The sequence below is a fragment of the Bicyclus anynana genome, chromosome 17 (genome assembly GCF_947172395.1).
Source record: "Bicyclus anynana chromosome 17, ilBicAnyn1.1, whole genome shotgun sequence".
In the NCBI taxonomy this organism is placed as follows: Eukaryota; Metazoa; Arthropoda; class Insecta; order Lepidoptera; family Nymphalidae; genus Bicyclus; species Bicyclus anynana.
Genome location: NC_069099.1, coordinates 7729437 through 7742996, shown reverse-complemented (window position 1 = coordinate 7742996; position 13560 = coordinate 7729437). Strand labels below are relative to the sequence as shown.

The 13560-nt window shown below is 36.4% G+C and overlaps 2 protein-coding genes across 2 annotated transcripts; both read right to left on the bottom strand.

Annotated features, from left to right (window-relative positions):
• Window positions 1-234: 234 nt before the first annotated feature.
• On the bottom strand, window positions 235-4295 carry LOC112056271 (circadian clock-controlled protein daywake). The gene is made up of 5 exons (XM_052886477.1): window positions 4140-4295; window positions 3049-3271; window positions 2297-2430; window positions 1319-1474; window positions 235-486 (listed from the first exon to the last, which is right to left on the bottom strand). The coding sequence occupies exons 1-5, from the start codon at window positions 4201-4203 to the stop codon at window positions 317-319; spliced, it is 747 nt and encodes a 248-aa protein (XP_052742437.1). The 5' UTR covers window positions 4204-4295; the 3' UTR covers window positions 235-316.
• A 4655-nt stretch (window positions 4296-8950) lies between these two features.
• Window positions 8951-12239, bottom strand: LOC112047870 (circadian clock-controlled protein daywake-like). Its single transcript, XM_052886502.1, has 5 exons — window positions 12119-12239; window positions 11085-11307; window positions 10730-10863; window positions 9887-10042; window positions 8951-9219 (listed from the first exon to the last, which is right to left on the bottom strand). Exons 1-5 carry the CDS (start codon window positions 12234-12236, stop codon window positions 9053-9055), a joined length of 798 nt encoding a protein of 265 aa, XP_052742462.1. The 5' UTR covers window positions 12237-12239; the 3' UTR covers window positions 8951-9052.
• Window positions 12240-13560: the final 1321 nt, after the last annotated feature.

The following is a 13560-nucleotide window of genomic DNA, read 5'->3' as shown; positions in this document are numbered from 1 at the left end:
CATTTGCAATATGTGATTCTGAATTAATAGAGCTAGAGTTTGGCTAATGAAAGTAGTGACTGAAATCGCCTGTCAAAATAAAAAATCATTTAAACAAATTAAATAAACATGCGTTTTCATAATTTGTTTAAATTATTTTTTGTTTGTGTATTCATTACTACTTATACTATATGTATTAAACTCATTTATTCCAATATTTGCACTATAATTTTGAGAATTTACTCCGATTTTTTTTAATTTGGCAGGCGATTTCAATCTCTACTTTCATTAGCCAAACTCCAACGGAATTTTGGTTCTCTATCTATTCCTACTAACTCTAGTGCAATTCTTGCTCCGGCCAATACGCTATGTTCTTTAAAGGCTGAGAGAAACAAGGCTTGATACCATCACCGACGACTTTCTCCATGATTTTATAAGTGAAGTATCTGCCGTAGTTTGTTGCCATCAGTCGCCAGTTTGTATTAACTAGTTCATGGTACATATCGCCTAGAAAATAAAAACATATTGTTAAAACATTAAAAAAAAAAGAATATTTGCCATCCTACTTCCTACTAATATTATAAACGCGAAAGTTTGTATGGATGTTTGGATGTATGTTTGGATGTTTGTTACTCGTTAACGCCGCTACTACTGAAGTGATTTGGCTGTAATTTGGAATGGAAATAGATTTTACTCTTTCACGCCTCGACTACTGAACCGAATTAGCTAAAATTTGGTATTGAGATATATTATAGCCTCTATTTCTCCCTTAAAAATCCAAGGTTCCCGTGGGATTTGTGAAAAACTAAATTCCACTCGGACGAAGTCGCGGGCATCCGCTAGTATTCGGTCGGGAAAGACTGTGCTAGGAGCGGGTATGACAATAGACCAACGGGTTGAGTATTTAAAACCACTACCCCTCGGTGTTGAGTTCGCTCTTACCGTTGAGCGTTTGAGGCTTTAGACATTGACCTTTCCTTTACTTTAAATCTGTTAATAAATTTATTTAAAAATATTTAAATGTAATTAAAAAAAAGGTGAGAATACTGCACTTGAAGTTGTAGACGAATATTTATACCTAGGACATAATATGGTCTAATTCGGTCCAATTTGGAGAAAAAGGTGAACCGCCGTGAAACTCCTTAGTGCCCAAAACAGACAAAAGTTCTCAAAAAGTGCGTGTTGCCAGTGATGGTTCCGATCACTAACTATGGGCCACATAAAAACGCCACACACACACACACATACTGTGGGCCACACAGCGGTGACTTTGCGGTTCTTTTGCGTATCTCCCCATTTCTGATTCGATCACGCAGAGACTCTTCAAGCATAAACTTACTCTTTTCCTTGTCTCCGTTGAACATATTTTCAAATTTGGAATGCAAGCCGTCAATCGCATCCGCGCCATACATAAATGACTTGAACTCGAGAATGTCATCACCTTGCTCGTTTTTAACAATATCGAAAATAATCAGCAACTCTATTTGTAAATTCTCTGTAAAAATATTTTAATTTATCATATTTAATAGATCGCTATTATTAATGAAAACACTTAAGCTTAATAATAAATAATATGTAACAGTGGTAAATTTTTATATTGTTAAAAAGAAAAACATACATGCAGACGAACGTAGAACGTAGAAGATATGTATCTTAACCTCCTTTTTGAAAGTCGGTTAAGAAACATATCTAATAAAAACAGTTATTTTCGGCTATATATATATATTTTCGGCTATATATTCTGCCACAGACAGAAATAATATTGATTTAAATGGTCCAGGCAACTAATACAAATTTTACGGTTTTTAAAATATATTGTTTTTTGTACAAAATATAAAAAAAAAACTCTACCTTCAGTGCAGTTTAGTCGTAGCCTGTGCTTAAAAATTACTTAAGCGTTGATAATTATTTTTGTGCCGTGATAGCCCATTTGATATGACCTGTACCTAGTCTGATTCCGGAGGGTGTGGGTTTGAATCCAGTCCGGTGCATGTCCAACTTAACTGAGTGTATGAAGACTGCCAATCCACATTTGGCCAGCGTGGTGGACTATTAGCCCAGGGGTGTAGATACCGCCGTATCGTAATCTCACTTAATCTGGATTTTCCGGCTCCGTTTTTTGGGCCTCCTCAACTAATTTTGATCCAAGGCAAGCTACGCCACTGCCTAACTCCTCTCATTCTTAGAGGAGACTCGTGTTCAACGGTGAGCCGAATATGGGTTGTTGTTGATGACTTGTATAAGACCATGTTGATTTTACTAAATTGGTTTGATATAGACCTTCAATTAGGATCATTATGATAATGGTCATACTTACCCAAACTAATTTGGCCTTTCCCTTCACCAAAAACTGGAATCCCAAATAATGTTCCGTTCAGTTTGTAATTACACACAGTGTATAGAATCGGCGTGTTAAAAGATATGCGCATTAGTTTGTATGGCATGTTGATGCTGTAAAAGAGAATTATATTATTGTTCTCATCACCACCACCACCATCATCACCAACAACTCCGCCATCATCATCATCTTCATCATCATCATCATCATCATCAGAAGCAGCATCAACAGCAGCAGTAGCACCAGTAGCCTAAACTGATGCCTGCAGTGCCAGGATCAGGGCCTTCTTTCAGGACACGAGGGACGTCTTTAACGGTTTCCAACAGTTACCTTGTGTTTGGACTTAATTAATTAGTGTCGACAAGACCTTTCCACCTAGATGGGTTGTGACTGTCATTACGGGTCTGGTGATGGAGAATAGGGACAATAAAGGGAACTCCTCAACGGTTTATAGTAGCTACCTTGTGTTTGAGCTTGATGAATTTGTATTGATGAGAACTTTACATCTAGATGTGTTGTGACTATCATTAGGGGTCTGATGATAAGGACGGGAGACAGTTAAGGGAACTCCTCAACGCTTACAGTAGGTACTAGATAGATATTTGTAATGCCTAATCCCAAAAAACCGCCTCCAAACCTGTTTGAAGACTACAATGTCTAACAGACACATATATATCGACCAAACATCTCTTTTAGATTCTAGAGTTAAAAAGAAAACATTTATTTTTTACCTGACGTCGTCAATGATTGCTTTACCCAAGCCTCCAATTTCTACATTCGTCAACTCGCAGAATATACCCGGTATATCGATAGTAATTTTATCCATGTGCATTTTATCCAACTTTTTGATACCAAGTTCCGGTATACCTTGGACCAACGAAGGAAGTACAGCCTGTGCTTGCTTTAATAAACATTCAGAGTCTTTCAGGGAGCATTTTTCATATGTTAAGGAATCTGAAAACATCATCATCAGCATAGTTAATATTCGACTTCATCTATATGGCTTTACTATTAAAGATGAATTCTCATTAGATTCGTAATCGTTCTAATGTGAATATGATATAAGACAGTTACAGAGTAGGTTTATGATCTTGCGATAAAACGCAAAATCTGTACAAAGCTTCCAGTATGCCCGAGTATTTCGGTGCTTCGGCCGGTGCCCGGTAACACAGCTGATATAAATAATATTAGTTGATAGCTCATGACCACAGCTTTTGCGCGTCCCTCTGACCTCCCTCAGCAGAGGGTGCAGTGGACAGCCTCAGGGGATAGGTTGGGTGCATTTTGATGATGCCTGCAGTCTGCACCCAAAGAGGTTTGGCCTTGAAAGTTGGTAACTGATGGGCGGGAGTTAGGGGGAGCGGCGGGGTGAATGTGTTGGAAAGATGAGGATGCTTCTAACTGCCTGCCTTCCTTTCAGAGGAACTGTGAGTGATGGGAATGGGGAATGGATGAATGGTCCATTCTCTAGATTAAAGTCTCGAATCGGCTGGCGTGCTATGGTAACAAATTTTATGGTAACATGGTATTCAAAATTTGTATGCTGATCTCCCCTGAAGCAATCGTCATCCATTCACATCCGCTGACAGTTTGCAACCATTTTTATAACTTCCTGTGTCTCCGCTACCATTTCAGTCGGTAAGATTATTTGTATTTGACGGCCTCCGTAGCGCAGTGGTGTGCGCAGTTGATTTACAAAACGGAGGTCCTGGGTTCGATCTCCAGCCGGGTCGATTGAGGTTTTTTTAATTGTTCCAGGACTGGCTTTCGCCGTAGCGTGGTGATGGTGGAGAAATAAAAGAAAAAAACCTAGGATACTTACTGGCAGCGAGAGTTTGAGTCAGCACCAAAAATACAATCGACACTGTAAACACTCTGTACTTCATTTTGAACAAACTCTTCACTCCTAAATATTTGACTAAAAGGAATTGAGGAGTGTTGTTTTATTATATATTCGTACTTTAGCATTTGAACAAAAAATTTACAATTATAATTTTTTAGAGTATTTATTAATTGACAAACTGCGTCATACACGCTATAGATGATGTTTAAATGGCGGAACTAATAATACAGTAAAATAATTTATGCATTATGTTGCAAGAGAATTAAATAAAATAAAAATTTTAATAAAAAAGTCAGTTTGAAGCAGGTGCTAAGCCAGTGTTGTGATGCCGGTGATATATTTATTCAAGCCATGTAATAATGTCATAAATACTTATTTAGGTTTTTTAGACAGCTTTCGTTCATGTGGTTCTTTTTAAGTTAAGTATAAGTTTAAGTTCTGGGGGAAAGGCGAATATTTCTAAATCCTTTTTTGCAAGTTGCTTGTATAGACAAAAATCGCTAAAGGCAGTGCATGTTGCCTGAGTCGCATTAAAACGTAACCCATCTAGGTGGAAAAATTGTCAATGGGACCATATCAGGCATATACCCTTTCAAACGAAAAATTCAAAATATTCAAATCAGTTATCGAGTAGCAGTATCGAGTTATCGAGTATCGTATCAGTTATCGAGTAACATACGTACAAAAAAACAGACTTGAATTGAGAACTTTCTCCTGTTTTAAAGTCGGTTAAAAAGTATTGTTGGTTATATTAAAGTTTGCTTTCCGGGTTGTGTAAAGAATAGAACTTTTTAGGAGAGAAAATTTACCATTAAAAATACCGGATAAGTACGAGTCAGATTCGGTCACCAATGGTTCCGTACGTAGGGTCATTAAAAATAGATCAGGAATCGAATTGTGCTATGTATGCCGAGCTTTTCCCGAATTTCAGACCCCCAACATTTAAGATATAATTACAAAGGTATAGTTTTGAGATTTTTTCTTGTTCATGTGGTCTGTAACGATGATACTTAAGAAATTGCATTTCTCTTTTAAGTAAAATTATCATTTTATTTTTAACTAGCGGTCTAAGGTCAGACGAATCGCGGGGATTCGTCTGACCTTAGACATCTTTAATCCAGCCCTTACAGTACTGTAAAAAAGAAGTAACTTCTCCCGTTTTCCCAACATTTCCCTTCACTGCTCTGCTCCTATTGATCGTAGCGTGATGAAAAGTATACTATAACTTGCCCAGGAGTATAAAGAATAATTATACCAAGTTTCGTTAAAATCCGTCGAGTAGTTTTTATTTCTATAACGTACATACAGACAGACAGACTAAAATTTTACTAATTGCATTTTTGGCATCAGTATCGATCACTAATTACCCCCTGATAGTTAATTTGGAAATATTATTCATGTACAGATTTGACCTCTCTACAGATTTATCATAAGTATAGCATTTTTTTTTTGATCAATATAATTTTTTTTCTTTCATCACAAGTTAGCCCTTGACTACAATCTCACCTGATTAAGTGATGACGCAATCTAAGATGGAAGCGTTCTAACCTGTTAGGAGGAGTAAATCCACACAGTCTTTGTCGGTAGGTTGGTAACTAGCCACGGCCGAAGCCTCCCACCAGCCAGACCTGGACCAATTAAGAAAACCTCAATCGGCCCAGCCGGGGATCGAACCCAGGACCTCCGTCTTGTAAATCCACCGCGCATACCACTGCGCCACGGAGGCCGTCAAATCCTCCTCATGAGGTGTCAGTCCCTTTATAGTGGAGCTTCGAGTTTTTACAAATTTAAAAAATATTTAGTGAAGCAACCTGTATAGTGCATTAAAATTTTTATACAGATCACAATAAAGGTTCTCCAACCGGTTTTACTAGAAGTGAAAGAGCAATGTACGAGAATAGATTCTATATGATACCTACTAGCAGAGACCCGCGACTTCGTCCGCGTGGAAATCGATGTAAACTCCTACTTCAACCCCTTCTATTTATATGTTCGCATGTTTTATATGCGTCCTAAGGTGCTGGAATGGCGACTCCACACCGGAATGCACAGTGTTGGTCGACCCCCCACTAGGTGGACCGAAGACATCAAGCGGGTTGCAGGGAGCCGCTGGATGCTGGCGGCTCGAGACCGTTTTGTTTGGAAGTCCATGCAAGAGGCCTATGTCCAGCAGTGGACGTCCATCGACTGATAATGATGATGATGATGATGTTTTATATATAATAAATAGTCCACTAATAATTTTGCAGCACTATAACTCAAAACATGAACGATTTATATTAAATATAACTTCAACCCCTCTTTGACCATTTCAACCCATTTAGTAGAATAGTGAAAAATCTAGAATGAAATTATTTATAGTAATTTTCTGTTAGTAAACATACCTACCAATTTTTACAAATAGCCTCAACAACTCAACGGCAAGAGCGGTCGGAGTCATCACCGACGGTGGTGGTTCGATCCTCGCCCGGTTGGTCTATTGTCGTACCCACTCTTTCTCGACTAGCTGGAGAGGAATGGGAATTTTTGTCATATAAAAAAAAAGATATGGCGAATATTCTTCGCTATAACTTGAAAAATTTAATACTTTCCACACAAACTTTGAACCCCTTTTGATTTAATTTTCTCGACAAAAAGTATTCTATAACCTCCTTCGTATTATGGTCTCAGATTGTGCCAAGGTTCATTTTAATTCATTCAGTAGTTTCAGCGTGATACCAAAAATACAACAAAAATTATCATGATGATGATGTGTCAACAAAATACGGACAAATAAACAGAAAAAAAATACAAAAATAAAAATGGCTTCGTTTATTGCTCTCCAATAAAAAAATCAAAATAGGTATGGTATATTCAGTGTACAGAATTTGACCTGCCACAGTTTTAAAATATAGAGGACTTCCTTTATCAAAGATAAAGGAAGTCAAAGTTTTACCAAAAGTTGTATAATTATATGCAGATGTATCATGATATGAGCTTTAGCGGTCTATACCTGTAGTCCACAAGGAACCCTTATAATTTGTAATAATCTATCCATCCATCCATCCATCCACCTATCCACCTATCCATGTCCATCTGTTTGTCCGTCTGTCCGTCCGCGGTTTAGCGCAGAGACTATTACCACAGTAAAAAAAAAAATTTAATAAAAAAATTCAACCGACTTCCAACTCAAAAATTAAGCCTAAACTAAAAAGCAAAAAATAACATCTTACCTATGTGCTAACTTCTGATCAGTTTGAAGGCGGTGCCAAGCCAGTGATGTTTTAATTTAAGCCGTTTAAATTACAAAATTTCTGTGGTTCTTTCAGAAACGGCTTTAATTAAAACATGACACTGGATTGGCACCGCCTTCAAACTGATCAGAAGATAGCACATAGGTAAGATGTTATTTTTTGCTTTTTAGTTTAGGCTTAATTTTTGAGTTGGAAGTCGGTTGAATTTTTTTATTAAAATTTTTATTTTTTAATTTTTAGTGTTAGCACACCTACTGAGTGTAACCAAAACGGATACTAATAACCTTCGAGAAGTTCTCTTCATTGTCCTTCGTCTTCAATACCAGACCCTTAATTCAGTCACAACCCATCTAGGTGGAAAGTTCTCAGCAATACAAATTCATAAAGTCCCAACAAAGGTAGCTACTGTGAACCGTCGAGGAGTTCCATTAACTCTCCTTCGTCTTCATCATCAGACCCTCAATACGGTCACAACCCATCTAGGTGGAAAGTTCTCATCAATACAAATAAATCTAGCCCAAACAAAAGGTACCTGCTGTAAACCGTTGACGAGTTCCATCGTCTGTTTTTCGGCTTCATCATCAGACCAACTCCAGACCTTCATAAAATTGTAGTGGTTTAAAATACCTTGTGGAAACATTAACAAACGCAATAGCCGTCCCTACGATTTTCAAGAGTTCCCCTCGATTTCTCCAGGATGTCATCATCAGATCCTGACATGAAAAAAATGGGACTACCCTGGAATCAAACCCTTCAAAACAAAAAAGAATTTTCAAAATCGGTCCACAAATGACGGAATTATCGCTGGACATACATAAAAAAAAAAAAACATACATACAGCCGAACGTAGAACCTCCTCCTTTTTGGAAGTCGGTTAATAATTACTTCTAGAAAACTATGAATTAGCATAAGTATGAACATTAAAAATGTGAACAAAGTCGTAAAATGAAATCGTTAATGATGATGATGAAAATTATGATTGTAATTAATGTTTTGTTTATAATTCCGTAAAGCAGTAATAAAAAACAGAACACTTATAGGATTACTCGTATGTCTGTCTTGCATAACTTACTAATCTACCAAAACATTTCAGGTGAAAGCTTTTTTAATCTATACTAATGTTATAAAGCAGTAAAGTTTGGGGTATTGTAGGGGAAATCCCTGGATCTACTGAACCAGTTCTGTGTCAGTAAGTAAGTTACTGTTGCTATAAAGAGTATGTAGGCAATTGGTAGCCATCTATTGCTAAAATATAGATATTTTTAATACTTACTATTTTCCTCGCACGTACGGCAGCAAAACTTTTCGTGCGCTTGAATCCCTCGCGACGCTCAGGATTCTATTTTGAAAAACCAATGACTAGCATAACAAATAACTTTAAATCTGTTTTACCTCCTGGTTTTTTGAGTAGGTTAAAGGAAATAAAAATAACAAACAATGTTTTTAAGACAAATAAATCAACAGCTTTTCAGTTAAATAAAGTAGACACGAGAATTCTGCAGAACTACTTTTAATTATAATGTTTAATTTATAATGTTAGGTTATTTCATGAAGATTCCAACGACATAAGTTTACTTTTGTTTGTTATTTGCAATGTGTGATCCTGAAACAGAGAATAGGGCTAACGGAACTGATGTTCTTTCCCTATTCCTACTAACTCTAGTGCAATTCTTGCTCCGGCCAAATCGCTATGTCCTTTAAAGGCTGACAGATACAAGTCTTGAAAACTTCGACGAGTTCCTCCATGAATTTAGAAGTGAAGCATCTGCCGTAGTTTGTTGCTATTATTCGCCAGTTTTTATTGACTATTTCATGATACATATCACCTAGAAAATGTAAAACATACAGTTAAACATTGAACCATCTCATTTTCCTTAAGTTAATAAAGAGACAATACAGCTGAACTATACTAAAGCCATACTCGAGGAGTATTGTTTATCAACAAACAAATTAATAATGAAGGTATAAATCTTAATAATTAATAAAATTAAATTTGATTAATAAGCTTAAACCGGAGATGGGCATTCCCTTTTGATGTTTATCTAACAGTGTTTTATGTAGGGCTTCCACGAAGCTAGTGACTGGCAACTGGGACACAAAGCCCGTTGTTCACAAAAAATCATGAAGGGTTTGCACCGGATGACATTTTTCTCTATAATTTCGATCAGTTAAAAAACGTCTAAATAAATTGCAGGCAGATCATAATTATCATCAATTATGAAGGTAGTATGACTAGGTATAGGTACTTAATTAAAAAACATTGGTATGGTTCCGTGAAACCATGATCGAAATTTCGTCATTATATTTGAATACAAAATATTATGGCTTTAATTCTATTAAAAAAAATAAAAAAAAAAAAAAAAAAAAAATAACTTACTATAAACCAGACACTTAGATTTATGGCGATCCCTTACTAGAGACTCTTCTAAGGAAAATCGTAATTATTATCAAGTTTACGTCCACGTTTAGTTAATATTTGCTAAAAAAACTTACTCTTTTCCTTGTCCCCGTTGTACATATTTTCCAATTTGGCATGCAAGCCGTCAATCGCATCCGCGCCATACATAAATGACTTGAACTCGAGAATGTCATCACCTTGATCGTTTTTAACAATATCGAAAATAATCAGTAACTCTGTTTGTAAATTCTCTGTGAAAATATTTAAATACTTAATTATTCATAGTTATTTTGAAAGTAGATCACAGATATTTTGAAAGTAGCTATGATTGAGAAGACGTCATAATTTCAGCTTTGAATTTCAGGAGAATCTGGAGAATATTTGTGGTGTACCTATCTATTGCATTCAGTCCCAAAGGTATTTTTACTTCTATGATCTTTTATGATATTGTTTAAGTTGTAAGGGAAGTCACTGATCCTTAAAACATGAGCTTGCCTATATTTTAATAAAAATCACATTTAGGTACCCATTAGATCTATCAAAAGTCGTTATAACGTACGAGTAACAGAAGTTAATTTGGTAAAATTGGAAAACAGCTTTTAAATTTTTTTACGTAATTATATTATCCAAAAACATACTTAACACTTACATATTACCAATCAAAAACATAATTCAATGCTAGTTGAGCTATTTTGGCTAAAGTGCCACAGATATAATATCGATATTTCCAGGCAAGTAATATATATTTATACTCGTATAAACAAATGTAACTTAGCCGTGATAACCTAATAGTAGGATATGCCTTGTGCCTTTGAGAGGAGAACGTAGGTGTAGGAAGAACATCGTGAGGAAAACCGCATAACTAAGAATTTTCTTAATTATCCCCAAGTTAACTTATAACCTTAAGTTAAGATCATCATGATAACGCTCATACTTACTCAAACTAAGTTGTCCTTTCCCTTCACCAAAAACCGGAAATCCAAATAATGTTCCGTTAAGTTTGTAATCAAACTCAGTATGTAGGTTCGGCGTATTGAATGATATACGCAGAAGTTTGTATGGCACGTTGATGCTGTAAAAATTAATTAATTTTATTATGATTATCATCAACGTCATCATCATTATCATCATCATCATGAGGATGCGAACGATATTTGTACTGTGTTTGGTAGCCATGTGTCAACTTAATGCGCACGAGTTTTAAAATAAAAAGTAACATATATGAGTTACCAGTATATGTAACTCTTTATTTTTAAACTCTAGGGCTAAAAATTAAAACATTGAAATTATTACCTGACGTCGTCAATGGTTGCTTTACTCAAGCCTCCAATTTCTAAATTCGTCAACTCAGCGTAAATACCTGGTATATCGATAGTAATTTTATCCATATGTAATTTATCCAACTTTTTGATACCAAGCTCCGGTATACCTTGCACGAAAGAAGGAAGTACAGCCCGCGCTTGCTTTAATAAACATTCAGAGTCTTTCAGCGCGCATTTTTCATATGTTAAGTAATCTGAAAACATCATCATATGCATACTTAATATTTTACTTTATCCCTATGTATAGTGCTCTAATTATTATTATTATTCGATGGCTAATGACTCGATTAAAGCCTCCGCGTGTTTCTCTGACTTTATAAACGCAGGGTGCAGTGGACTACCCCAGGGGATGGGTGGGATGCAATTGATTGCCTGCATTCGACGAGATTTGGCCCTGAAAAATGATAACAGACTTGCGGCAGCTAGTAGCGAACGTTTGCTGTCATATCGCTGAACGTCCACTGTTGGTGTTGGAAGGTTGAGGATGCTTCCTCTAAAGGGAAGGCAATGCATGGGAAGGTACCCGTATAGTTGCGGCACGCTTATGTGTGTCGCGTAGTGCTCGGTCTTGATATCTGACGTGGATTTTTTAGCTCACGATCAGGGGAACGCTTGGATTAATACGCTCAGACCAAAAAACCCTTCTAGAATGGCCTTCTGAGCCGAAATCTGAGTCTCAGAGGAGACAAACTTAGAGAGTTTCACCCATCTCTTCTGTTCAGCATCGCCTGATGCCCCGATCCCATAATGATGGCCCCATCAGGCGATGATTCTGGGCTCTCTGGATTAAGGATTAAGGAGCCTGGCACTCACACGATCAGAAATAGAGCGGAGTTTTCAAGATGCGTTTACATCAGTAGACATCTGTATACAGAGCTCGCAGTTGTGTGAATAACTTCCCATGTGGCCGCTATCATTTTAGTCGGTAGAGTCCTAAGAGTCCAACATATAACCTTCCTGTCTCCAAGATTTTCTCACGATAAAAAAGGTAGCAAGGCTACTTACTGGCAACGATAGTTTGAGTCAGCACCAAAAATACAACCGACACTGTAATGTACTTCATTTTGAATAAACTGTTTACACCTAAATATTCGACTAAATGGATTAAAAAGTGTTGTTTCATTATATATACTCGTACTTTAGCATTTGGGCAAACATTTACAATTATAATTTTTTAAAATATCTATAATTATGTAGATATTAATTGACAAACACTCTATAGATGCTGTTTAAAAAATTCTTTCCGGATTGTGGAAAAGGACTTATTTATTGATTTCGTTTACCAAGGTGGCTCTTTATCGCCAATAGTTTTTAACATAGTTATTAATGTTATAATAGATAAATTAATCAGTCATGAAAAAAAATCTTCGGCTATCGGTTTAAAATTATCAATAGGTAAGTACACTGTGTCAATCTTAGCCTTAGCAGACGATATTGCTATACTGTCGCGTGATCCGAAGCAATTTCAGGAACTATTAGATGAAGTGCATGAGTTCTGTTCGTGGACTGAGGGACTGAGGAAAAGCCAAATAAATGCTACTGCCTATGTGTGGGGTGATGCATTACCAATACTTCTTACGATCCGGGACTCTCTATCAGTGGTCAAAGAGTAACCACAATTGCTGAAGCTTTCTTTTAAATTTTTTCGTAGAAGGATTGACTACAAAGGACGTAGACAATAATTAGAGGTAGTTGTCGATAACTTCATAAATAAGGTAGACCATCCAATAAGCAATATCAAAAAAGCCTCATATTAAAAAACTATTAATAAAGACAGAATAAAACTAAACGTGCTATATTCATAATCTAAGTTAATACTTTTTTTAATTCTCAACAATATGCCAATTCTTCTATAGGCCACAACCGCATATATATATATATATATTGATAACTTCATATATGTCATCCATGACGTTGGCTGTGAGGAATCTACCGTAGTACAATCGTTCTCCAGTTCGGAGCAAGTCGGACTTGCTCACCGAGGGTTCCGTCATTATTAATACAGGAATCGACTTGCGCAGTTTTTGCCGAGTTTTTCCCGAATTTCATATCACCCGTTTTTCTAGGTTTAATTACAAATGTACCTAAGTATAGTTAGTTACCAAATTAAAGGATATTTTGTGAAGCAACCTGTATACATTATTATTTTCACACAGATCACAATACTGGTTCTGCAACCGGTTCCAATGGAAGCGATAGTGTGATGTATAAGAATAGATTTTATACTGACATGGACTTCCTTTTTCTTTACCCATAGTAGTATAATTATATGCATATTATGTAACATGATAAGTACCTACCCATATAGCCCATGAGACTTCGACCATTATAACTCGTGCGCATTAACTTGACACCTCGTTACCAAACAGAACCAGACACACACAGAACAAACATCATTCGAGCTAGGTGCCAGGTTAATCCGTAAGAGCTGTAATAATAAGATGAAC